We start from the raw sequence: 26,041 nt of genomic DNA, 5'->3' as shown, positions 1-26,041 counted from the left end.
ATATGCAGCCGTGTAAAAGTTCAGTCGAAGAAGAGAAAATGTGGAGGAGTCCACGGATCATTTTCAGAGGTATTACTGTTTTTATTTCAGTGTCTGAGAGAGAAGGCACTAAACCAAACCGGGAGAGTGACATTGACTATGAACAGGTGAGAGAGAGAGACGTCAGGATTAAATTAATATATATATAAAGTTTACAGAACAGCAGGTGCGCGTGCACGCACACACACACACACACACACAGCTTATTATCTACACGAGTCCTGATTGGTCACACGGAGCTCGCTGCAGAGCGCCCTGTTTCACAGCAGGATATGTTAATGTCCAGCAACAAAACAAAAACCCTCAGAAACTCAAAGAGCCGACATCAAGTCCTTCCTCCTGCAGATACATGTTCGATTATTTCTGCAGCTTTTTTCTGTAAGTAAAAAGCAAAAACACTGTATCCCACTCTGCCATCATCGAGACCTCTAAATTAACTCAAAATACAAGCTTATTCAAAGTTTACTAAATACTTTACCTTTTTTCCCCTCTCTGAAAATATATGATAGACTCGCCAACAGTGGAGGAAAGTGTATTGTAGCAAAGCTATAATTACTTTAACTCAAAATTTGACATTTCTCAGACTTTTCAGACCCAAAAAACCCCAAGAAGCCCCAAAATTTGGTGATTAAAGAGCTCAATAACTTGATGTAGTCTGGAAAACAGTTTTAAGTTGTTTGAAAATAAAAAAAACATTCTGAGAGCAGAATTTCAATGGAGAAAAATCAAAGTGCTAAGAGTGAGTCAACTTAGTGTTTCACATGAGGAAAAAAAACTCTGTAATTTTTGATATATGAATAATGAAAGATTGACAAGAATAAGTAAAAATACTCAAATTCATGTTAATTTAACATTAATTATTACATTGTCAAAATTTGGAGGTTGAAAAAATTGTTCATTTTAATTTGACTAAGTAAAGCTGAAATTGCAGGAACGTAAATACATAATTTAAAGGATTATAACTAAGAATAAGTCATGAATTTATTTTAAATTCAACATTTACAGAAAAAAAATTCAAAATTTAGGTTGTAAAAATGAAGAATTGTAATTCTGAATTCTTCAGCTGAGACGTTGTCACATCAGCTGTCACTTGTTCCCTGCGATGAGTTTTATAAATATATATACCCAAATATTCTAAATTGTTTACATTTTAAACAGCTGCAGTTTTACTAAAGCTTTACTGCTGAAATAATATTTTCATGTAGTATTTAAGGTGAAAGTGAAGTCTGCTTTGAAAGCCACCACACATAAATCCATAATGACGGTTTCTGTTATGAATGGCGGTTTATTTTGAAAAATCATCCTAAAGAAAAAGGAAGATGTGTCCTGTTAACTAGCAGGAAAATGAAGCGAACCTGGAAGCGCAGCACGACCTGCAGTTCCTCGAACGTCCACTTTAGGTGCCACAGACGTCTCCACAACAGGAAACAAAAGGGGTTATTTTTCCACAGTTTCTGTGATTCTGTTTACAACGTTCTTCCTCTTAAAACAATGACTTTATTCTACGGTTCAACTTCACCCTTGAAATATGACTTTTATCAGATATTCTCATATTTCTAACACCTATTTTTGATATTTTTCTCGCTTTGAGGCTTCAAAACCCACATGCATCTCTCCAGAGATCACATGTAACTGATGACCAAACAGTCTGTAGTGTTATTTTTTTAGAAACATGTCAGTTTTCTGACACACTGGAGTGTTGCATGTTTCAGAACCCAAAGAAGTCCAGATCAGTAATGACCACCGGCACCAAAATCACAGTCTTCAGTCTTTTTTTGTGATGATTGAAAACAGTTTCTCTCTCACACAAAAAACACTCACACAAAATAAGGGGGAGGGGCAAGAGCCAGGGTGGGGCGGGGCTTCAGCTCAGACTCTGCTGTGAGTGGAGGACGGCCCCGGTCACAGCTGGTCTTTGTAGTAGCCAAGCTTGGCGAGGGACATTTCCCTGCGGAGCTGCATCACCTCCCAGAACATCTGTTCTGCTGCAAACACAGAGGGAGGCAGGGAGTTTAATCACACTGATATCGAGCCACCACAAGAATCCACTGGCGCGTTTCTTACCGTCCTGCTGTTTGACCAGCCCTTGGTGGATGTAGCGGATATAGGTGAAGAAGTTGCACACCGCCGTGATCTGAAGGAGAGAGGAAACTGCTGAAAACACCAGTCAACAGTTTCTGAGCTTCAGGTGAAGTCATGCAAAGCTACAAAGAGTTATAGACTTAACGTATTTATTCCTTATGTTTAATGTGAGGACAGGATTACATGCTGAACTATAAGCTTAGTGATTTTGCTAAAACTTAGGTTTCTGTTAATTTAGACGATTTAAAGTATTCAGATTTATGTTCTTATTTCTCATTTACATTTAAAAAAAAACACTTAAAAAAAATAAAAATCATGGAGGGAGGTTTCTAACTACAGCTCCTGTGACATTCACTTGAGGCTCCAAGTTAAAACTTTGAAGAATAAATAAACACATTTAGAGAAAACAGTTTGTGTCTCTGGATAGTTTCATCCTTTATAACAAGTGTAAGACTTAAAGTTAGAGGCATGGCTGCTTTATTTAGTCATTCTGAAAGCTCTTCATTCTTATCCTCATGCAGAGGGACTGCTCATGCAGAAGTGCAGTAACATGCACTGAATCACCTCCAGAGTTGTTTTCTTACTTTTACAGTGATGGTGGAAGAAGCTGGCAGGATTGTTTTAGTGCTCACTGAGCTTTGGAGTAATTTAGAAAATGTTCTGGCTCAGGAAAGATGGACCGGACATAAAGGGGAGGTAAAGCTTTCAGGTGTGAGTGGATGGCTGGGTGTTACACTCACTCTGTATCTACAGTAGGGAGACACGTAGTAATAGCTGGACGAATCTCCAAACTTGATTCTGTGCTTGCAGGTTTTGGTCTGACCGCTCAGGGCACATTTTCTACCAGATGGACATAAACAAAAACAAACAAAGAAAAAAAAAACATGAGTTAGCTGTTACTTTAACAGGAAGAAACAAAAAAACTCCTACAAAGCAGAAACTACACAGGAGCAAAACTAACACGGCTTGAGGCAGCAAAGGAGGAGAAGAGGACGACAGGATGGCTTTGACATCCTGAACAGAAGTTTAGAAGGAGGGAATAAGTTAGCAGGAGGGTTTGGAAGAGCCGGATGAAGGTGGGGAGCAACTGAGGAGAGGCTAAAGAAAGGGAAAAAGCTAATGGGGGAGAGTGTCAGACTTACGTGACGAGCTCAGACCTGCGCCCACTAGAGGAGGAAATCGGAAGATGGAGATGTGATGATGAAGGAGTGAAAGCTCAATGCAGGGGAGAAAGTGTGTGCGTGTGTTTGAGTTCAAGTGTGTGCACGTGCTCACTTTGGTCCTCCACACTCCACCGCCGATGCTTTGACCACAGGCAGCGGCTGGAAGCCGACCGGTTCCACACTCAGTGTGTTCTGCTCCACGGCCTCTAAGATGGCCGAACCCAGCTGGGGGAGAGGAGAGGAGGGCATTAACGGACACAGGAGGTATCAGAATCTTTCTGATTCATGTCAACATGCATCTCCAGGGGACTCAGAGCGGCCCCGGCTTTTCCCTGGGATTTTCTAAACCCTGCACATTTGTCAACTGCACTTTTTTAAACAATCAAATCAAACGCATACCGAGACAAACCGGGTGAAGCCTTTTCCAGCTGGCAGAGGGCGAGCACGGGGCACGCCTTGCCAGGTCGCCACCCACTCACGCTCAAATCTTCTTACTGTGAGGCAACAGTGTCCCCAGAAGGCAGATGCACGCACCTTTAACGAACTTTTTGCAGCTTTGTCTACAGAAACCTAACATCTTTTAATCATCTGAGCTAAACAGTGACTGAGTTTGTGAGATCAGATCAGAAGTTTTAAACCTTCTAAACATTTTGACCTTCACAACAAAAAAAACTGAAATGATAATATCAGTGCTGAAATCTCAGATGGGTGCATGTTTGCATGTCTTTCTACTCCTAATAAAGCGCTTTTAAGAGTTCGGGAGGTCGTCATGTACCTCGCTCTTGTTGAAGGTCAAGCAGGGGTAGATGTCCTCACGGTAAATTCTCTCCAGAAAGCTGCAGCTTCGGTCGAACGTCGGCTCCTCCTTCCATGCCTTGAACTCGCTGAACAGCTGACCGTCCACCTGCAAGTCAGAAACTACATGCAGTCTCATCATCGGCTGTTAAAGAAAAAGCTCTGGGAGCGTGAGCACTCCTCCTCCTGCTGCACCTCTTACCTCCCGACACTCGCGTACAATGGGCTGCGTGGCCGACGGGTCGGGCTGAGTCCCCAGCATGGCGGAGGAGGTGCTCTTGTTCCTGCTGTGGCCCTTCCTGAAGGGAGTCTTCACGCCTCCTCCTGTTCCCACAGAGGGAAGCTCACCCACCGGGGAGGTCGGGGAGGAGAGCACGAGAGTCTTCAGAGCCTGAACCTCCGCCTGGAGGACGTCGATCTGAAGAAAGAAACAGAAATCCTCAGAGTAAGCAGGTAAACAGTCTGGTCTGATGTGGAGTGGTGAGGTCTCACCTTGCCCAGAGCTTCTTTCAGCTGTTTTTCAGCATTTGCCTGTTTGACGTTTGCTTCTCTCACCATTTTGTGAGCCTCCTGGAAAACACACAGACGGTGAATCAGCAGCTAAACGAGCTCAGTGCAACTGAAATATCATAAATAAACTCAAAAACACAGAACAGGAACATAAAGGTAATCTGCATTTACAGACACGCACAAGCACACAGAGTCCCAACACCTCCTGCAAGAGAAAGCCAAGAGTGAACGAGAGCACGGAGGAAGAGGAGTTGGAGCAGCACGTTTTCAGGGCTCGCCGGACAGATTCATTCAGCACAGACACATCGGCTCTGGACCTCACATGTCACAGGAGACACTCGTGGAAACATTCTTAGGTTTTTAGCATTGTGCCTCGATCTGTGGTCGAGTTTGAGCTTTTCAGCAGGGCTATCTGTTGTTAGGCAAAAAGGCTGCACTTCATTTTTAACATAATACAACACAAAAGCTAGACTGAACAAAAATGATAATTTAACTTTATTCTCATCAAATTCAATTATCTGCCCATATTTAGAGGAAACTTGCGATGCCTGATGGGTGACAAAACTAAATGTTTAGAGTTCACCTAAAAGCTTTGTTAAACCCGTCACACCTCTTTCACACTGCCTGTGTCAATCACTCATATTCTTTCTGTCCGGTGCCTCAGGAGGAAGAGGAGGAAAGGAAACAGGAAGTAGAGGACACAGACGTAGGGTAGGTGGACCGACCTGGAAGAGACTGGCGGTGAGCTCCTCCAGCTCCTGGCCGAGCTGATCTCTGACTTTAGACAACCTCTCACACTCCTCATCCTTCAACAGCAGCTCCTTCCACACACACACACGCACAGCAACACAATAGAAAGACAACCAAATGAACATGTGGAAATGAAAGCATGTCGACAAACAAACAAAGAGATGAAGAAATTAAAATAAGTGAAACATGTTTAACGCAAAAAATCATTTAAAACATGCTTTTAAATAAAACTCTGAAAATTACACGATATCGCTCTAAAGTAATGAACGCTGTGGTGAGATGTAGTGAATACACACACACAAATACACACACACACACACAAACATAAAGGAACGCAGTAACATTCGTCTTGTTGCGTGGCAGTAACGTCCCTCAGTTACTCAGAAAAACCTCAAACATTCCTCCAGGAACTATTTTCTTTTTTATTTCCAGTCTGAAGAAGCACACAGTAAATTACAGCTCAGCTGAGGCAAGACGTGATCTTTGTTTACATCCTGTCGTCACAGTAAACGGGCACTGCCTCCTGCACTGTGGCTAAGATCTGGTAGAAATAAAATAAATCCTAATGAAAGTGCCAAAGCAGACGTCTGTGGATTTTATTGTATTTATTTCTTGAATTACGGTTTCATAATTTCTGAAGACTGCCCATCTTTAAATGATTTCTTTCATCTTTTTTCTGTCCTCTCTCATGTCTCTGCTCTTGATCTTATTTCTTTTGTCTCTCCTGACAAAAGCATCCCTGAGTTTGGGGTGAACGGTTCCTTCAAAGCTTAAAAACACGAGAACTTGAGTTAAAGTCATGATTAGGTCACTTTCAGGTCAGATTAGTCTGGGGGAAGCTGACGTTGTGATGTCTTCTGCGTGATGAAGACATAACCCTAAGTGAGCGCACCCTACCCTCTGAGCCTTGGCGAGCTCCTCCTTCAGCCTCTCATATCCTTTCTCTCGGACCTCCATCACCGACGGGCTGCGCAGCCGTGACAGGCTGTCGCTCAGAGCACCACACTCCTCCCCATCCTCTCCGGACATGAACTCGGCCGACTCTGCCTCCAGGCCTGGCACGCTGTGCGGGGAAACAGCACGGGTGAGTTACGGATTACGGCTCATCGATTGGGTGCAGGCGCCTGTGTTTTTGTTACCTTCCATTGTGGCTGTGCCGCGGTGCCGAGTACACCGGCTGAGTGGGCAGCTGATCTGCTCGCAGTGAGGTGGGGAGGCCCGGAGGAGGCGCTCCCAGAGAGTGGGTGCGATATAGAGAAGTGGGCGGGGTGGTGTGACGGATGGCCGGGCGCTGATCCGATTGGTTCTGCAGGGCAAACACAAGCAGTCAGGGTGACACAAATTCCAGAACAGTGAGTTTATGATATTTCATCTTCACGCACAAACACACAATGAACTTTTCCACACAGGACACAAAAAAATCCTCGACAGCGAAGGGTTGTTTTTTTTTTTTTTTTTTTTAAATCATGCACAAGAGAAGACTTGGAGGCTGCGCAGATTTCTAAAAACAAAAACATTTTTATACCCGATGAACGATGAACTACGAGAGTGGACCTCCTGAAACGTGAAGCATGCAGGGAGCTAACGGGAACGGCTGGAGCTCCGACCTTACCTGAAGGTCAGGTGTGGTGGGCGAGGCCAGATTCACCTCGTGGAACCCCTCCAGAGTCTCTGCATTGTTCTGACCGCTGCTGCAGGCCATAGCAACTGCTCTCAGACATCATACACTCTGAACAGACACACACACACAGAGCCGTGAGTCGTGTGAAAGCTGCAGCAGTCTCGCTTCAGTAGACTGCAGATGGAGAATTGGTGACTAACAGCGGGGGGGACCCAAAAAACAGGCTTCAAAAGATGTTTGTTGGTGAATTAGCAGCCGTCAGCGCTCTACTCGCTGCAAGTTTGCAATTAAAAAGTTTCTCGTTAACGCAGACAAATACAAAAGTCTTTCAAATGGATCCTTTATGTCCAGTTTATGCGAAGCTTGTAAGAGGCAGTGGTGGTCTGAAATTCAGCTGATTCTGTATGTGCTCCTGCAAACAGGTTCACGACTACACCCCCACAAAATAAAATACCATCTACCCGCAAAAAAAAAAAGAAAAAAAAAGTAACAGTCTGGCACTCTGTTTGCTGCCCCAGCTGGACACATAGAGTACTGCGGCATGCATAATTCAAATCACCACCTCAGAATTAAAGAAAACATCAGTGTGTTTTAATCTTGTGATTATTTTTCATGTGAAACCCTGAAACTGTCAAACTCTTGCAGGTGAGTTCAGGTGTTAAATTCAGAGGTGTTAAACTTAAGGTGAGCACAGAGAAGCTGCATGGTGCTCACAGCAGAAACAGCCTTGGACCTTATTAACGGCTGTTTGATGACCTGAAGAAATAATAAAATAAAAAAATTATTTGGGTTTTTTTTAAACAGGCTAACACGCTCGGTGAAAGTGTCTCAGATCTCAAATTGTTTTCTGTTCACTGTACCATGGTGCAGCTGTGGATGGAGAAATCTGGAGGTTCAGTGGAGGCCCAAGGACAGGCAGTCAGTAAAACTCAGGTGAAGGAGTGACTCAGCACACGCCAACAGGAAAAGACTGTCCTGTACCTGAAAAACAGGGAAAGAGGCACAGAGACAGGTTAGTTTTACTTTCTGCTGTGAGTGAGTTTAAAATATTTGTCTTGGTAACCGATCCTAAAGATCATCAGGCTTAGAAGTCACTCTGTCTTTTAAATATCCACTAAATGCCTTTATTTTTAATGGTATTTTTAAAATCCTTAAATGAACCCCTACTACTCCTCAAAGAAAAAAAAAACTGGAGGTAGCAAGAGCTCAGGCACTTTTTGCAGTCCAAGACTTGCCTGAGCCAGCAGCAGCTCCAGGTGAGCTAACATTAGCTAGTTTATGGATGCTGACTCGTAACATTTAGAGAGAATGAGGCGATCCCTGCATTTACCGTTTTACTGTCCGGATTCCAAACCTTAAATGAGAGCCGAGCTGAGTGGGCAGAAATTTCAACAGTAATTAATCTCACAGGCGGAAACAGGAGATGTCTTTGCCCCAGACTTCACCTGTCAGGCTGCTGAACTGCTGATTTCAAGGAGGGTTTGTGTGTTTTTCAGTTTCTTAAGAAACATTATAATCGTCGTTTTATTGATTCCTGCACAGTTTTCATTAAACTCCAGGTCTGAACACAGTGTACAGACATCACTCATGGTTTCAGCATGACAGCACAGGAGCTCAGTGGGACACTCTCTTGGATTTCGAAGCCAGTGTTTCCATCCCTAATTGAGACGTATCCACACAATAACTCACAATAACGCCTTTTAATTTAAACTGAAGCTTTTTTTAAATGATTTCCCTTTCTCCACTGAGCATTAGTTAGTAAGTAAGTAAGTAAGTAAACTTTATTTATTAAGTGCTTTTCACAGACAGGCAATCACAAAGCGCTGTACACAAATATTAAAATAAACAATAAAATCAATAGCCATTATATACAATGTAAAAGATCAAATGTAAATAATGTAAAAAAATAAATAAATAAATATATATATATATATAAAAAATATGTAGATCAACAAAAGGCTTGTTTGAACAGAAGAGTTTTTTAACTGTTTTTTAAAAGAATCCACAGAGTCAAGCAAACGTAATTGTAGTGGTAAACTGTTCCACAGCCTTGGTGCAACAGACTGAAAGGCTCTGTCCCCTTTTGTCTTTGTTGCAGGTTTCACACCAATAAAAACACCAAGCTCACTGCACTGGTAGAAAATAAAGCCAAACTGCCAAAAATACTGATGGCTGCCAGGGAGACATTAGGCTGAAGTACACCTGTGAAGCAAACATAATTTACTCATCCTTAATGTCTGACTGCTCTCTCAGTCCCTGCACTGTCATGACCAGACACATGACCCCACGTCACGGACTGTTATTCCTCAAACGTCTATATACAGCAATGTGTGTTCACAAGATTTTCAGTAAACTTGATCTCTGACCTTGAGGTCAATGTCCATGAGTTTCAGCTCGCCTAAGATTTCTAGTAGACGCTCCTACACCAATCTTGAGTCATCGCTGCCCGCCCGGGTTATGACAGGACACCATCAGCCTTCAGGCTTAGGAGTAAAAACTGCAGTTCCTCTGACATCCACTTGAGGCCGCCTCCAATGCTGAGTCAGTTCCCATAGACTCCGATGTTAAAGCAGGTGGTACAAATGTGCTACCACAGGCTGAAGGCTGTCTAACTGACAGTCCCTGAACTCGACCTCTGGACTGTTTGTGCTGTTGGCACTTTTCATACTGGATTATCTGGCTAGTAATGAGGCGTCCTGCATTTTGGTGAGTGAAATTTTAGTCTTCCTCATCAGGAAGCATTACAATTACTTGACTGTATGTGTCAATCCTGCACCTCGTCCCTCTGAGCCTGGTCTGATGGCAGTAGCACTGCTGCTTCACTGCGATAAACAGGACATTTTAACCTTGGAGGCAACCTCAAGTGGCCGTTAGAGGAACTGCAGTTTTTGGCACCAACACATTGGTGCCAAGTCCAAACAGAAAACTCATATTTTAAAGCTTGCTAATCTTTAAATCTCTGAGCTAGAAATGGTAGCAAGGACCAACAAGACTTCACACACCAAGCTCAACAAGCCAAAACACCACCACCAAAGAAAAACAGCACTGTATTTCAAACATCTTCCGGTTAGACATTAGTTCGTCTTTCATCTGCCAGCACTATGATACAAAGTCCACCTGAACTTGCCGTTTTCAAGTAGGGAGCGGGCACGAGGTGGGCCTCTTGCAAGTTTAACCCATGCAGCTCCCTTATCTTCCAGTAATGTGGAGTTATTACTGCATTTCCTCCACAAACTGCCCAAAGTTAATGTACAGCTCATGAATAGGGATGGGTACCGGTATCAGAACTGTATGGGTATGTCAGAACCGGTGCTGACATAAACTGTAGTAACCAGACCGAAAAGCAGCGCACATTCTGGTGCTTTATTTCGGTGCTTTTTTTCCTGAGATGTCATACACTTTGGATTCTAGCCAATCATTTTACCTTTGCAAGCGTAGTAGGCGGGCCCAGGTACGTACGTTCTTTTAGAGCAGAGCTACAGATTAAAAATGCCCAAGGCGAAGCGGTCAAAAGTCTGGCTGTACTTCACAGCAAAAGATGCAAACTCAGCAGCCAACAACAAGTGCTTTACGCTGATACTGTGCAAAGGAGGTAACACCTCGAATCTGATGAAACACCTGGCAACGTATGGCATTTTGTTAAAAGCCGAGAAATGCGCCGTATTTGATAGCTTGCTGCGAGACCTCACACCGTGCACATCTACTGCGGGTGTGGTGCCTGTTATCGGACCCGGAGTTAGCAACATCCCCCAAGAACCCGAAGACGAGAGTCCTGGCCCCTAGCCCTGCCAGTGTAGCAGAAATGATGACGGATGATGATGGCAGCAGCAGCCGTTCTTCTCTGCGTGAGTAGCTTAATGTTGTTCGTGTGTAATTTACGTTGAGTAGGCTAACCACGTTCTTACATTAATGCACATAAGGTGAACTAGCAAACATCGTCGTAGTTACATGCGGCTGTCTTCTTGTTTGATGGCAGATACTCCCTTCACCCTGGCCAAAAAGGCTGAAATGACCAAAGAAAAAGTGGGAAACGGCTAAACACTTAGACAAAATTGGTGTTTTTTCCATTGATTAAGCACTGCTTCCAGCCAAGAGTGATACCATATATGCCCTATAGCTGCAGAAAAGGCTAACATTGTTATCTTTTTACAAAAAAAACAGCTAAACATAAGAGGTTTTTGGACAAAGTTTGTGTTCTTCATTCTTTAAGCACCGGTTCGAGCACCGTTTAAGCACCGGCACCGTTTCAAAAGTACCGGTTTGGTACTGGTATCGGATAAAACCTAAATGATACCCATCCCTACTCATGAAGGCTGGAGTCAAAGTTCAGCAGGCAGGCAAGAAGTTCCCTCTGAAACTTCATACCCGAGTTACTATATCATTAACCAGCATCACCGTGATGTGCTCTCAAAGTAATTAATTACTTCTTTGTCTCTCTCCTTTGCTTTGCATACCTCAGCAGAGTGGCTGAACAGCACACCGGTCACACCTGCTCCACCTGGTGTGTGTGTGTTCAGTGGGTGTGTCCTCCTCTGATGAATGTAAACACAAAGAGAGACTTAAGGACAAATAAAGCTGCTGTCACTCCCTCGCTGTATTTTAAGAGCATGCTGAGTGAGTACTTTGTTTCTCCGTCAGTATCATCATGTCATCTCTTCTTCTGCGCCCGTCATTAGGCCTGATTAGGGGTTTTGTTCCCGCCGCAGTGAGGCATGCTGGGAAATGATCCTCAGCTGTGACGCCGTGTCTCGGACTCTGTTAACGTTGAGTTGTGTCATTGTTTGGTCCGAGTTTCACTGATGCTGGAATGCAGCTGACAGCAGGCATTAATGTTGCATTCAAGGCCAATCAGACATCAGACTACAAAAAACTGCTGATGATACCTGATATGAATGAATCTCCTGTTTCCTCTTGTGCGGTTTGTTGAGGAGGTTTGTGGTTTCAAACTAGGGGCACGGAAATCAGCAAGTAATGTCAGATTATGATATATCTGTCTGAGGTTAAAGAGCCAAATTCCACAAACCAATCACAACTTCCGACCAACAAAGAGAGTTAAAACAATCAAATACTGTGAAAGATGCTGATTTTAGATCATTTAAGGTATTTTGGTTTAATTATTTATCCCATAAAATATTAATATAAAAGAAAGAAAGAAAGAAAGAAAGAAAGAAAGAAAGAAAGAAAGAAAGAAAGAAAGAAAGAAAGACAGCTCACGTCTGACAGTGTGCCGCTAGAAAAACACATCGGCAAAAACTCATCCAGGATGTATGACACATGGTGATGGACATCAACACACACAGGTGAAACCCCACCTTCATTAAAAACAACCTGACTCCTCTTCCCTGCCTGCCTGTCGCCATAGAGACCAGTCCTACAGAGCTTGGCGTGGTAACCCGACACGTCGCGCAAGGATCTGGTTACTCGGGCCGGCCGATGAAGGCTCATCCTGTGTCTCAGCAGGCAGCGTTTACACGAATCCCAAACAGCTCGACTGACCACAACAATGAAAAGCTCACCATCAACGGATTATGGTGACGAATGGGTCAAAATAAAGGTGTCGGGGCTCTGTGGCACTGACCAGCATTTATCATTTAACACAGAGAAGAGCAGGTGAACGGCATCCTTTAATACATCTCCAAAAAATAAGAGCGTGACACAGACAGTCATTGGAGGAATACCTGCTTCACCAAACATACGACAACCAGACCTGACAGAAACTTCTGTGTGCTTACAGATGTGTACAGGTAATGGTTGTTCCCATAATTAGATGTATCAACTGAATTATCAGGATTTAAAGACTGAGCAGAACAAGCCAGACGTTAAAATCCTTTTGGGGTCTGTTCAATAATAGGATTAAGCCTGGAGATTCTTATACTTACCCCTCGATATATAAAGTGCAAAGGGAGGTCAGTTTGCATTCATTTACTGGTAATTATTCACACATTTTACTACATTTTAATTTTTTTTAATTATTTGGCAATTTAAAAATAAATCATTTCCAGCTTCTTTTTTTCCTAAAATTGGAAATGTGATTTTTTTTTCCAAAAATTGAACTTTTTTCTAGTGAATTTACAGGGTTTCGCTTATAAATTTATTTAAGCAGCAAATTTAGATTTTTTTTTTTAATCGTTTCACTTTCTCTGTGTGAAGTTGGCAGCTTTTCTTCATAGATTTTTTTTATTGCAGATATACTTATTTGGGTTTTTTTGGCCAGTTTGTCTCGTAAATTTTCCTATTTTGCCCACAAAATTGAAATTTTTTTCACTTTTTTGTCACAATTTTTTCACTTGGAAATTTGCCAGTTTATTCTCATAAAATTTCCTCCTAGATGTACCATTTTTTCTTTGAAAATTTGCCAGCTTTTCCTGATAATTTTCCTCATCTCTTGCCATAAATGTGGCAGGTGTTTTCTTCTTTATTTGTACTGTTTTTTTCTCATTAATCTGCCAGGTTTTTATTTTTTCTGAGCCCTGGGGTTTCCTCTTCTTACCTTCAGTGGTCCTGACACACTGTAGTACTTCAGAGAAACCTGATACCAAGCTCAGTGATATTTGTGCAGCATGTGCACAAATGTCACCTGTAGGGCTGCTCAATTAATCGAATTTTAATCACGATTACGATCTGGGCTTTCAACGACCTTAAAGGCCGTCTGTGAAAATATTGTCGGGCATAAACCGTCCGTGGCGCAAAAAAGGGTGGAGACCGCTGATTAAGAGGACCCGAGGGAAGCTCGGAAAGCTAAGCAGAAGTTATTTGGAGAGGAGAGTGACTGCCGTTGGTTGAAAAGAGTTTAAAAAAAAAAAAACTTCAGTGGTGTTGCACACTATTTTATATTATTTTTCTAAAGTCATTGTTAACCCTTTAAAGCCGGTCAGAGCAGCACGCTCCGTTTTGCGTAACTATTTTTAAATCCCTGTAGAACCTGAACCGTGTAAGCTAGCGCAATAATTTGTTTTCCATATGAAACCGGAGGAGTTGTACTTACATCTTATGCCATCAGCTTGTCCTCGGTCACGGTTTCGTTCCACATAAAGCTTTGCAAAAATTGCATAAAAAGCGCTTGCAGGAACAAAAACATAATATTCCAGAAACACGCTTTGCCGTTCCTATCAGCTGTTCGTAACACTTCCCACAGTAAAATGATGCACATGCTGTTTTCTTTGCAAATTTGCATCATAGGATTGTTTTTTGTTTTTCCTGCAGTATATAAAAATTGGTGTATCTCCAAAATAAAACTATGAAGACACTCAAAATAAATTTCCTGTGGTGGGAAACTATTTTTTTGCAACTTTATTGTATTTAAAGTTTTGAGGGATAAACCTCTTAAATTTCTCCAAGTAGAAATATATGTAAACAAAACAAAAGCGATTTTCAATTTTTTTTGTAGTTTATTGCACTTTTTTGCAATTTATGTAATTACTATGGACTTAATGCATACATATTATTAAAATATGGGCTGTAACAGTTGTATTGATGGATAGCAACTTGAAATGCTCCCACAAATGGCACTACAGCATGTAAAAAAATAATATAAGCTCTGGTGGACTTGGTTCTATGGTAGGTCTTAAAGGGTTAAATAAATATCGTCAAATAATCGTGATCTCAATTTCAGTGAAAATAATCGTGATTATCATTTTTGCCATAATCGAGCAGCCCTAGTCACCTGAGTTTACACCTGCAACAGCGTCTCTGCTCATTAACCCGACCTCCAGCTCTCCCTGCACCCCGCTTACAGTGTCACCTGTACGCTTGAGGTCACTCTTCCAGGTAAGGTACTCCTGCTCTCAGGTGGTGCCTTGTGGACAACTAGCACTGGATTAGCCGCGGATAGCACGTTACGTGATGTTACCTATCATGCTAATGCATTAATACGTGAGCACCTGCGGTGGCTTAAGTTAGAGAGCTAAGGACTGTCACCTGACGCCGTCTGAAAGATGCATGACAGCGGCGTCTTTGCGCGGAGCTTCGGGTTTCGCTGCTACATCGGGCTAAGGATTAGCTGAGCAGCTAACGTTTGCTGGCCAATTACTTGACATTAGTAAGAGGGTGAGTGTGCGCACAGGTGTGTTAAAAACACGGAAATAAAGCACATGACAAGAAGAGAACTACTAAAAAACCAAAAACCCAAACACATCCGTCTTTCTCATTTAGTAAACATCAGGGAATCGCTTGCAGAGGGAAACCCTGCTTCCATTATCGGCCACTGCTCTAAGCCTGGCCAGGGCTGGCTAATTTCATTCATTACATAAAACAGATGAATGCACGGATTTATGAAACTGCGGATTCGCTTTAAAACTCAGAAAACTGAGTGAGTGACGGAGTGATGCTGAGGGAGAAGAGAAACGCTGTCCGATAATGGGCGCATCGATGCTTTTTGTATATAGCACTTAAGCTAGCGGTGCTGAGCAAGTTCGCTTAACTCAGCGACTCACGGATTAAAATAAAAACCGTAACGAGGCCTTAAAGGTGTACTCACCGGACCCCCGCGTGCATAGCAGCCCAGTCGGTCAGTCTGCCTCACGGTAACGTGCCGAAACAGCCCGAAAAACAGACAAACAAACAGAGAGACACTCACCGGAGCGGCTGTTGACGCAGAGCGGAGCTCCAACTGACGGAAGGTACGTTCACGGTCCGCTGGGAAACCACAGAGCCACCAAGCAGTTCGTGCAGAGAGCAGGAATTCATTACTCGGCATTAGGCCCATGAACAAATAAAATGACATTACATTTAATTTAATTGTAAAAAAAAAAAAAAAGAAAAGAGAGAGAGCTCGTGAAAGAGGAAACAAATAAAGACTAAGAAAAATGCATTCAAATTAATATGTAGCTCAAAAAGTCTGGACTTGTGAACTAAAAGTTGTAAAATAAAATAATTATAATAATAATTAAATAAATAAAATATTGTGCTTGGACAGAGAAATAATATTCTGAGATAATAAAAATTCAGATTTATGCAACTAAAGGCACAATATATGAAATGTATCATAAAATAAAAATATAGCTCAGTGAGGGGAATAATGCTTTATGATAGTTAAATTGTTGTTCAATTTACGATGTTAAAGTTGTGAAAACATAAAATGAATAATAAAATAAAATAAACACACGCAGTAATTATTTTTTTTAATTAATTTAAAAATGTAGTAGGAGCGAGATAATATTCAGAGACAAAAATCCAAGTTTATTAAGTTTAAGTTGTAATAAACAAAATTGAACGTACTACCACTACTACTACTACTACTACTAATAATAATAATAATAATAATAATAATAATAATTTGTAGCTGGGAATGGGGATAGCATTTCCTGAAGGTCCCTGAGTATGAGATTAAATTTGTAAAATGAACAAATAGGTGGTATATTCCTTGAGATTAAGGTCTCCAGTGGTTTTCATCTTTAAATGTTCAATTCATTCCAGTCTGAGAGGCTGTGTGTGAGGATGAAGATAAACAGTGAAGTGAACATGTGAACAGTGATAAACAGTGAAGAAGAATTAAAAGCCACCAGGGGGCAAACAAGTCCCATTTTTCCAAGTATAAAGACACGCTATGTTTTGTTGTGGGTGCGCACTTCCAGCACACGGAGACGCGAAGAATGCTTCCTCGGGTCTCTGGAGCTGTCCTCTATTAGATCCTGTTTCCTCGAGACTGCACATGTTCGCCCTCTTCTCAAACATACTGGTCCAGCTTTGTGGAAAATAACTGGTGGCACAAAGTCTGGCTTTTACCACAAAAACTCTTTATGACCAATAAAGGACGTTTCTTTTAAAATGCTTCATAGGTTCTATCCAACTAACCACTACCATCAGAGACTTGAAGGTGATATCAATTTAAATTGTTCTTTTTGTGGAACCGATAGGAAACAGTGGTTCATAAATTCAAGTTCTCCGTTTACTTTTGTATATAATGCAAAATATTTACTCAATAATGGACAATAAGAATTAAAAGGCCTCGATCACCTTTTTAAACATTATACTTGTATAATTGAGTGTGTTAGAACGATTTTAAAGCTCTGGCATTTTGTGTTTGAGTTTATTTTTTTTCCGTTTATTTTCTTAGTGCTCCTTTTTGTGTTGTTGTCAGCCAGTCTATATAAAGTTTGGGGGGGGGGGGGGGGGGAATCAGGGTACTCAAAACCTGAGTAATCTGCAAGTTACAGTTACTCAGTGAGCGGCACAGCGAGTCCCGTCGGTGACGTCATATTACGTTTTATGACTGTGGAGCTAAATTTAAGTATTTTACACACAATTTGGATTCTTTAGTGTAAAACGGCGACACATTCTCCGGAGGAGTCAGTTAATATGTCACTCTGTAACTGTGTAATGTGGAGATATGATATAGATATATAAAGATGCAGATTCAGGGAGCTGGCTGATCTATATTTGATGTAAACGGTTTCAATTGTTCTTCTATTGTCCCAAAAGAATAACAGGAATGTGATGCGTTCAGTTACATGTCAAAACGAAACGAAACGAAACAAAGCTCACATGTCCTACTGCTTCTGAACCCATCCCTATGATACTCTGAGGTGTGTATGTGTGTGTGTGTAATATATTTCCACAGTGTCACACACCTGAATAAACCACACACACACCCTTCTGGGGGTGGAGTTTCCCCCGTGTTTTTAAGTAATGCGTAACGAGCCGAATGGTGTCATTACGCACACGGAGCTCGGACTATCGTTTCCAGCCAGATTAGAGGCTGATGTTGCTGCCTTCTCTGTGAAGGAGGAAAGTCATCTGTCCAGTTTCTGGTTTGAACTTCAGAATGATTAGTGCGAGGATTTTATGGGTAAGTTTCACTTTCCTGCATTTCACCGCATTTAGTTTTTTTTTTTTTGTTTTGTTTTGTTTTTTGGGGGGGGGGGGGGGGGGTTGTTTTTTGTCCAGGTGTAAAATGGAAAAGAACGTTTTCTAAGGCAAATTTATTTTTTAGTGATTGTCTGATAGATGTTTAAGGTTAAAATGCAATACACTGAAAACACTTCAGAATATATGGACAGACTTCCTATAAGAATGAGAGACACATGTAAAGCCTGATTTATCAGTTTGTGACGATCTCGTGAAAACTGAAAGGATTCACTGTTAATAATCATTTCCATGAGCAGGGATGTGTGCATAAAAGTATGTATTATTCGTTATCCTTTAAAGGAAAAGTTAAGTTCACGAGTAATTAAAAATGTGCTGTATTTCAAATGTTGAAAGTAAAGATCATTTACAGCATGTCAGTGTAAAAAAACATTAAAAAATAGTCGTTTACATCAATTTATCAATAATCATGGAGAAATGTAAATAAACCAAAGAAAATCTAAAGATGCTTAAAAATAATGGACTCAGGAGAAATATTAATATTGATAACAGAGGAATGAGTGCGCGTAACTGCCTGGGCTTGGTTTCATTCATAACTGTGCAGTAACACTCCTCTGTGTTTCATCATTGACTCACCATTTAACACCTACAAGTCCTGAGCCAGAGCAACCCAGCTGCTCCCTAACTGTGACCGTGAAATTATTCTAGATTAGAAGGATACATATTTTATCTAATCAAAAAAGAAGAAGAAGAAGAAGAAAGTAGAAGTCTTTATAAAATAACAATAATAGCTTAACAGTGGTGGAAAGAGAACAGTCTGGGTTCAAGTAGTCAAGACTTAAACAGAAGTACCATTGCAGTGTTTTTAATTTTTTATCTAAGGTTTTTGGCAGTTAACCCAACAATGATATTCAGAATGAGCCTGTGCCTCACGATTGAACACTTTCAATCTGAGTTATGTTGATTTGGGGGTTTTCTTTACACAACTTGGAGATAAATTGGTTCATAATTGATCTCCACACCTGCAGATCCGGTTTAGCTGTGTGACAGGTAACAAAGTGTTGTGCTTGTACTAAACCTAATGCCCTGCTGAGCTGTGACTGAGGACCCATGTGAACCCGGGCTGGTTTCAGACCCAGATTCATTCACTGTGACCGCCTCATCTATACTTAGATTTTTCTTGGCCCTCCGGCCACTTCCTCATTTCTGTCTTTTCAAACTCATCAAGCAGCATTTCTCTTTGTTCTTGTCATGAGCGCGGCATCAAGCAGGAATGTGTCGGCCGAGAAGCTCGTTGGTTTCGGCTCTGCGATCCTGTTCTGCAGCTTCCTGCTCTCGGTTAACTGGTCCATCAGGTGCTGTGGACTAAATTTACCCTTGTGCTCCGTTACGTTCCTGAGGGAAACACTACATTTATCCGACAGGTTTTTAATGCTGTTGAAGATTAATCCAGCTCTTTATGACCTTACAACAAGAAAACTGCTGCTTTCTGCAACTGCTGCCAACTATTTAAAAAATCTGTAACCTGTAAACTGAGGGCTTTACAAATAAATTTACAAATGCAAGCATACTTTATTCATCTTAATATAGTTTTGTCTCGCAGTCTTTAAATCTTACATTTTATTGCTTCTTTATTGGGCCAAATGTAAATCTGCTACAAACTTGATGTAGAAATCTTGCATGTAATAACAAAACCAGGTGGCTGAAGGATATTTTTATTGATTATACAGCAGCAGTAGCACCTAAGAAGTTGCGAGTAATTTTAAAACCTCCCTTCTTGGTTTGAGGCCAAAATATGTAAACATGTCCAATATTTCACAAAAAATCCAAACATTTACCCCCCCACCCCCACCCACCCAAAAAAAGCACAACCCTTGATATGTATCTATGTCAAGCCAACTGCACTATCAATACTCTTTCATTCTAGAGCAGCTGTTTTAGCTCCTCCCCTTTAAGCCAACTTCATTCTGATTGGCTGCAGCTCATACTCCTGATATCACATGGAGCCAGGAGCAAAAAAAACACCTTGACACTGAGCCTTCAGTGAAGTCTAAAGCCTGAGCTGACATGCTCTCCTCTGTGTCTGCAGACTCTCGTTCAGATGCAGATTAGATGATTCTACAGAGCAGAACCAGACATGGACTTCCGTCTGCAGGAAAAATCTCACCTCTACTACAAGGTCAATGGGAGCTCCAGACCAGGCGTGAGTACTCAAAAACCACTCTGGTTTACTCACAGCTGAGTTTTTTGTTGCTTCTCTGTAATTTAGCACACATTCTTATGAGCAAACCGACACAGGAAACAGGCTAAAACTAAACAGATTTGGGGTTTTTTTTGGTTTTTTTAATTAAAGCAATTGTAATAACTTTGTTACCACAAGAGAAGTCAGGGAAGGGGGGAAAGTCCCATTAGAGTTTTTAATCTGTCAAAACCTGGTGACATGAAACAACAGTTTTTCTATCTTAAAGAAGAATCGGTCCATTGAGTAGTTCAGTTGTGTCCATGGGGCAATAGTCCCCTGTGTCAGCCTTCAGCATAAGGGTAACCTGCTCAACCAGAAGAGGTCTTACTGTCTGGGTTTTTTTTTTTTTTTTTTGTATTTTGCCCCTGAACAGAGGAACAAAAGGAGCATGGCTTTGCAGCCAAGTTGAATTGAAATAAAACTGGAGGTCACTCTGATCTTGGCTGTTATCTCTGCACAGGGACAGATGTAGATGTCTAACGTTCTCTTAGGGAATCAGCAATATCAGTCTTCCTGTTGGTAAAACAGTCATTTTGGAGCTATTTTTCAACTATAAAAGACCACCAGCCTTTAGAAAAAGCTGCTAATTGGCTCCTGCACGAGTATTCCCCTGTGTGGTCAATAGCGGGTCACATCATGGCAGAGAAAAGAGCAGTCCTGTTCTTTTTGTCCTATTAACCACAGCAAACAGAGTCTGCGTATCAGGTGAACACCCAATTGTTCAAGCTGCATTTTCACGCTGGATAAGGCCTCGACGTCATGTTTACACAACGCAGCCAGTCATTTCAGAAGCTAGGAAGCTACACCTGCCTAACAACTTAATCCCTTCACATGCCTCAGGGATGAGATTCATTATCAGCACATGACACAGCCGAACCGGTTAAGCTGCAGTTTTTTAGGTCCTGAGCTGCTTCGCTACAATGGACGACTTTCATGGCAGCTGAAACCAGCAGATCTGCATGTTTGTCTCTTATTAGTTTCACGAGGGTGTTGCTGCAGGTGTCTTTGTCTTTGCAGGTGTCTCGGTAATCTGGTCGTAGCACTTTTCATTTCAACTGCAGCCTGAAGGTCATTACCTTCACAGAGAACAAATAAGGTGTAAAAGTCCTGCTGTCCACTTTTCAGAGCAGTGGTACTCACGTGTAAGTCCTGGGTCATGAATCCCAGTTCAGTAATTAAGATGTCTCAATTCAGATTTTTTTGTGTTTGAGTTTTCTTTGCGAAGTCAAGTTTGTAGAAACACTGAACATTTGAACCAGCGAAAGTCACGGGTGACACGTGCAAAAATCAGTTTTATTGAAGAGCTTTGAAAGAAAATAGAGTTTAGACTCTTTCATAGAGTTGCCAGCTGTAATTTAAAATGATAACGAACCACTTTGTTCACATAACAAGGCTTTTTTTCTTATTTATTTTTTAAGTCCATTACACATTGTGTCAGGGGATCCCCTAAAGCCATGTGGTTTGGTTTAAATAGGTGGCCTCGATCCTATCAGGACCACAGAAAGACCTCAGCAAAATCAGCGGCCACTGCCACTGAGTGCTGTCACTGGATACCCTGCTGTGGTGGTTCTGAGTATGTGGAGGTGAAGAGGAAGAGGTGAGGGAGCCGTCCAGCAGGAGAGAGAGGGAGGGCCAGCTGAGCCAGAAACAGGGTGGGAAAAGAAGTCTGGAAGAACAAACAAGTCTGTGTTCCCTCTACACATGCCTACTGTGTGAGAGTCATACGTGGAACGTTCGCACCCATATATGTGGAGCTCAGTGATGAGGAGACATAAGCAGCACCACAGCAGGCCTTTTTGTCTTGTTTTGCATTAAGAACAATAATCAGTCTTTTTTCAGTATGTTTCAGTCATAAACAGGAAAATGGGCAGATGTAGTGACTGTGAAGTCACAGGCAGGTTTGAGAAATTCTGCGAAACCCTCAAGTCAAGCCTTTTTGCCATTGTTGCACACCTGGGAGCATATTTGGATAATCCACCTTTCTGACTCTTCTGATTCTTGGAAACTAGAGCAGAGCACATATGAAAGTCAGCCTGCTGGCTGCAGGAAAGAACTCAGCTTTAAGGCCCTTTAAAAAAAAAAAATTGTATATTTAGAGAAACATTCAACTTTGATATCTTCAAAACTGAACACATCCCTAGATTTGAACTTACCGTAAATGGAAAAAGAGCTGCTGTGCTAGTGCCAAACTAAACAAAGTGGAGGTATTTTCTGCAGAGAAGAGGAATAAAAGCAATACTGAATATGTGTGTGTGTGCATGAGCGGCAGGCAGAAAGAACAAGGTGGATAAATTTAAATACCCGAGAGTCAATCATCCGCAGCAACGGACAGTGCACAGGAGAGGTGAAGAAGAGAGTGCAGGCCGAGTGGATTGGTGAAGACAAGTGTGACAGAATTATTAGCGAGAGTGAACAGGAAGGTTTAACACATGGTAGTGAGACCTGTAATGTTTGGTTTGGAGACAGTGCACTAACAAAATGACAGGTGGTGTCTGGCAATCCCGCCTCCTCAATTTCTGCCATGAAGCCAAGATGACTGCTGAAAAAAAAATCAGCCAATGTATTCTTTTCATTGGTCAGCAGGGGGCGAGTGGGAAAATGACTCTCAGCTCTCTTGCCCTTTGACCTCAGTAAAATGATATCCTGATAGCTTTACTAGCTCAGTCACTAGTTTGAGGTAATATTAAATAAATCCTGAAATCCAGTTAGTAAATTATCGTCATTATTAGAGTAACACTTCATAAATAGATCTGCAGTGAATCTATGTAAAGGCTACGGCGTAGCTCATGCACGTGGCCAACACCATTACCTGCATTTATCTATGTGTAGTCGCTTGCAAGCACATGAGGTGCAGATACATTTTTACAGAAGCACAGGTCAGGTGACGGTGAACCAATAACATTTATCACTGAATCATGAAGAATAAAAAAGGATGATTCAGCAAATACTCGCTTGTTCTATTTAAAAATGTTTCAAAATGTCAAAATCTTTTTTTCATACTTTGTATGTACTTTCACATACAGGAAGTACACAAATATTTTTGCACACTAAAACAAACAAGAACAAGAAAAATGGTGTGTAAAGTGTTTAAATCAGAAACCCAGAGTGCCTCCCTCTTAAGTGGCAACCTTCAAATCTTCCCCTCCCTTTATAAATAGTGGAGAAACCTCTCTCTGTGTGTGCTACAGTGATTCACAGTAACCTGACTCTTTAACCTTTGAGGCAAAAATGTTAAGGAACAAAGAAGACATAGCAGAAATGTTTTATATCTCTTCACAGGATGATCAAGACCTGAGTCAAGAGGAGCAGGACTGCATCCAGTTCTTTGAGAAAACCATTGATTCGCTGGAGGCAAGTTTAGAGGAGGACGACTGGAGGCTTGTGCGAGCAAGGCCCTTTGAAAACGCCACTCAAGAGGTCACTAGACCTGTGGCTATGAGCGCCAACCCCTATGATACCAACCCCAAAGATCACGATATTATTGACTTGGTCCACAAGGAAGCAGATTCGGTGCACTCTAAAGAGCCGATCTTCAGTCCCAACCATCGAGGTAGCGTACAGCAGTTGGCGTTTGTGTTCGGGGTAGTCAGTTACAATATTTAAAATTGTTTATGTAGATGAAGCAGATTATTAAATTGCATCTCTAAACTACTAAATCACGGTGACTGAAACTTCTTCAATTTGTTTCTACCAGGCTTTCAGACTATGGTGCCACCCCCTGAAAGCCACTTTGAGACAAAGCCAAGGCACAATCCGATGGACAGCTTGCCTTCAGAGTACAACCCTCCCCTCCCGAGTGGCATGTCCGGGCAGACGAACACCCCCTACCACCCGGCAGGCAGTGTCCCCACCCCCGTGCTGATTGCCAAGAAGATAGCTGAGAACCAGTCCGGAGGAACAGCTAACTTCCTTCCTTCACTCCACCACCTCAGCGTGGATGAAAAGCCAAGCACAGATCATCCAGTGAAGCAGGGTCCTCCTACATCTGCCAAGCCTACCCACTACCCTGACAACATCAACATGATCGTTGGCAGCAAGGACCGTCAAAACCAGCCACCACCTAATGTGAGCATCCAGGAGAAACAGGCGCATATGCTGGCAAACCTAGGTATGAATCAACCTCTGCTGCAGGACGATTCTCTACACATTGTAGGGAAGAAGCCTCGAAATGTTCCTACTCGCAGCATTTCCTTCAGTGACCCCACACCAGACAAATCTAGAATGGAGGCCCTGTCTAAGCTAGGCCTAACCAGAAATCGAGCTATGTCTGGGGGTATGCCAGTCCAAATCACCCCTAACATTACCCCGCTGGTTCCTCTTACAGGTGCAGGCAGCAGTCCCACACCACTGGAGGCTCATCATCCAACAACAACTGAGACTGGGCCCAAATCGCCCAAAGCCCATGTCACTACCCCACCTCAGACCCTGATTCATGCTGACAGGAAACCTGAGGTTCGGAGGACATCTTCCTCTAGGAGCAATGACGACAGAAACCCCCAACCAAGCCTGTCGCGTCCAGCTGTTGCACAGAGCAGCTCCTATCCACCTCCTGTGGAAAACAAAGTATCCATCCCCCAGCAGCCATCTGAGGTGACCTCGTTGGCACTTAACAGCTACGGAGGAAAATCCATCGTGGTCCACCCTTCTGTTGGTTCCAAGAGTGAATCTGCACCCTCAACAACAAGCCATGAACCCAGAACCCACGCTTCTGCACTCTCCAACCCCAGTGATCCCAACACCTACGGGGGAAAGAGCAAAGTCATGACCCCCGGTTCCCTATCTGGCTCCAGGACCGAGCTTCCCGACATCCTTAGCTCACACATGGACAGGGGTCAAACCTTGCCCTACAAATCAGAGCTGCTGCAGCCCGAGCACAACAGCTACGGAGGAAGGAGCCGAAACTTCAACCCAGTCACCGGCTTATATCGCACTTCAGAAAACCCAGCAAGGGGTTCCAAACCTCCAGCCCCAACACCGGCCCCGAGACCTCCTCGGCACATTGTTCCCCAGAAACCTGCGACGTCCTTGTCCGCAGACAACAGGCGAAGATCCAACTCGATGTTCCGTCCCCAAGGCATCACGGTGCAGTTTTCTGGTCGAGGGGAGATGAATGAATCACGCAGAGAGGCACTGAGGAAACTGGGGTTGCTGAAAAAGTCTTGATGAACTCTTGTTTGTTTTCTGGATTTATCCTCAGTTTTTACCTGCTGGTGGAGGTTGTTTCGTTATAGCTCCCTCTATTGAGTGGATAAAGACAGACTTTTACAGATTTACAGATAGACAGTGCAGCTGAGCTAAACTGCTTTAAATCTCTCCAAAAAGTTTGGAAAAAAACATTTATTTAGCTTCCTGTCTCAGCTTTGTTTGTGACACGAGTCCGATTGTGAACGTCCAGAGTTTTTTTAGCCTTTTTACCAAAAGCATTAGTTTAATCTGGAGGCTCTCAAGCCTCTTTGGATTTAAGGTTGGATAGATTTTCACTGGGATTTTTTTTTCTGTTTAAAACTTGGATTCTCAGACTGTGAAGTCTTTATCACCTCTGTTACACGGGAGCCTTTTTCTTGTTTTCACTGGTTTTCTTTACTGACTTTGGACATTTTTTCTAGTCAGTGGTATGTTAGTGTGTATTTGTTTTTCCAGTTAAAAGCACTTTTTCTTTTTTTTAAAAAAACTTCTAATATAATCAGCACTAAAGAGCAAAAAGGGATCTTATGTATGGGACTAACAAAGAAAAGATGCTGTTTCCTTGAAGATGAGGAGCCGAGCCGAGCAGGGGGATATTTTTACTCCAATGAACAAACCTCCCACACCAAACCACAGACTGGTGGTCTGGGTTTGAGGGCAGGACTTTTACTTTTTTACTACACAGAGGGAATACTTTAAAAACTGCTCTTTAGGGATGGGTGTGCACATAGCATTGGACAAAACACGAGCACTAAAACCACACAGTCTAGAAATACATCCTCGATATGTTGTTTCTGACATTTGAAAATGTGTTATTTAACTCTGTGTGCGTGTGTGTGCGCGCGCGTGTGT

General features: G+C 42.3%; 2 protein-coding genes across 14 annotated transcripts; one reads left to right on the top strand and one right to left on the bottom strand.

The window, feature by feature from the left end:
* Positions 1 to 192: 192 nt before the first annotated feature.
* Positions 193 to 15,641, bottom strand: rab3ip (RAB3A interacting protein (rabin3)). 8 transcript variants are annotated; one of them, XM_026146561.1, is made up of 16 exons: positions 11,844 to 12,010; positions 11,583 to 11,715; positions 11,415 to 11,492; positions 7,821 to 7,941; positions 6,952 to 7,068; positions 6,479 to 6,645; positions 6,237 to 6,402; positions 5,315 to 5,410; positions 4,572 to 4,649; positions 4,282 to 4,497; positions 4,060 to 4,188; positions 3,397 to 3,509; positions 3,264 to 3,287; positions 2,862 to 2,961; positions 2,104 to 2,173; positions 193 to 2,024 (listed from the first exon to the last, which is right to left on the bottom strand). In XM_026146561.1, exons 5-16 carry the CDS (start codon positions 7,039 to 7,041, stop codon positions 1,942 to 1,944), a joined length of 1,332 nt encoding a protein of 443 aa, XP_026002346.1. In that variant the 5' UTR covers positions 7,042 to 7,068; positions 7,821 to 7,941; positions 11,415 to 11,492; positions 11,583 to 11,715; positions 11,844 to 12,010; the 3' UTR covers positions 193 to 1,941. The 8 variants fall into 8 exon arrangements, with proteins under 8 accessions (XP_026002346.1, XP_026002345.1, XP_026002344.1 ...); XM_026146560.1 differs by having other exon boundaries at positions 11,583 to 12,010; XM_026146559.1 differs by lacking the exons at positions 11,415 to 11,492; positions 11,583 to 11,715; positions 11,844 to 12,010 and adding an exon at positions 15,536 to 15,640.
* proser2 (proline and serine rich 2) lies at positions 14,574 to 26,041 on the top strand. Of its 6 annotated transcripts, XM_026146558.1 has the most exons (5): positions 15,516 to 15,578; positions 19,853 to 19,966; positions 23,285 to 23,555; positions 23,700 to 24,113; positions 24,330 to 26,041. In XM_026146558.1, exons 2-5 carry the CDS (start codon positions 19,901 to 19,903, stop codon positions 25,166 to 25,168), a joined length of 1,590 nt encoding a protein of 529 aa, XP_026002343.1. In that variant the 5' UTR covers positions 15,516 to 15,578; positions 19,853 to 19,900; the 3' UTR covers positions 25,169 to 26,041. The 6 variants fall into 6 exon arrangements, with proteins under 6 accessions (XP_026002340.1, XP_026002339.1, XP_026002343.1 ...); XM_026146555.1 differs by lacking the exon at positions 15,516 to 15,578 and adding an exon at positions 14,574 to 14,727 and having other exon boundaries at positions 23,700 to 26,041; XM_026146554.1 differs by lacking the exon at positions 15,516 to 15,578 and adding an exon at positions 14,844 to 15,006 and having other exon boundaries at positions 23,700 to 26,041.

This window comes from Astatotilapia calliptera, chromosome 17, assembly GCF_900246225.1.
Source record: "Astatotilapia calliptera chromosome 17, fAstCal1.2, whole genome shotgun sequence".
NCBI lineage: Eukaryota > Metazoa > Chordata > Actinopteri > Cichliformes > Cichlidae > Astatotilapia > Astatotilapia calliptera.
This window is presented reverse-complemented; position numbering and strand designations above follow the sequence as displayed.

What these genes read in the sequence shown, in the direction of transcription:
- proser2 (XM_026146555.1), top strand. Translation starts at nt 19,901, where the DNA reads ATGGACTTCCGTCTGCAGGAAAAATCTCACCTCTACTACAAGGTCAAT. An exon ending in ATGGGAGCTCCAGACCAGGC is followed by an intron (nt 19,967 to 23,284) that starts GTGAGTACTCAA and finishes ATCTCTTCACAG; the next exon opens with GATGATCAAGACCTGAGTCA. An exon ending in CTTCAGTCCCAACCATCGAG is followed by an intron (nt 23,556 to 23,699) that starts GTAGCGTACAGC and finishes TGTTTCTACCAG; the next exon opens with GCTTTCAGACTATGGTGCCA.
- rab3ip (XM_026146559.1), bottom strand. Translation starts at nt 7,041, where the DNA reads ATGGCCTGCAGCAGCGGTCAGAACAATGCAGAGACTCTGGAGGGGTTC. An exon ending in CGGCACAGCCACAATGGAAG is followed by an intron (nt 6,403 to 6,478) that starts GTAACAAAAACA and finishes TTCCCCGCACAG; the next exon opens with CGTGCCAGGCCTGGAGGCAG. An exon ending in CGCAGGTCTGAGCTCGTCAC is followed by an intron (nt 2,962 to 3,263) that starts GTAAGTCTGACA and finishes TCCATCTGGTAG; the next exon opens with AAAATGTGCCCTGAGCGGTC.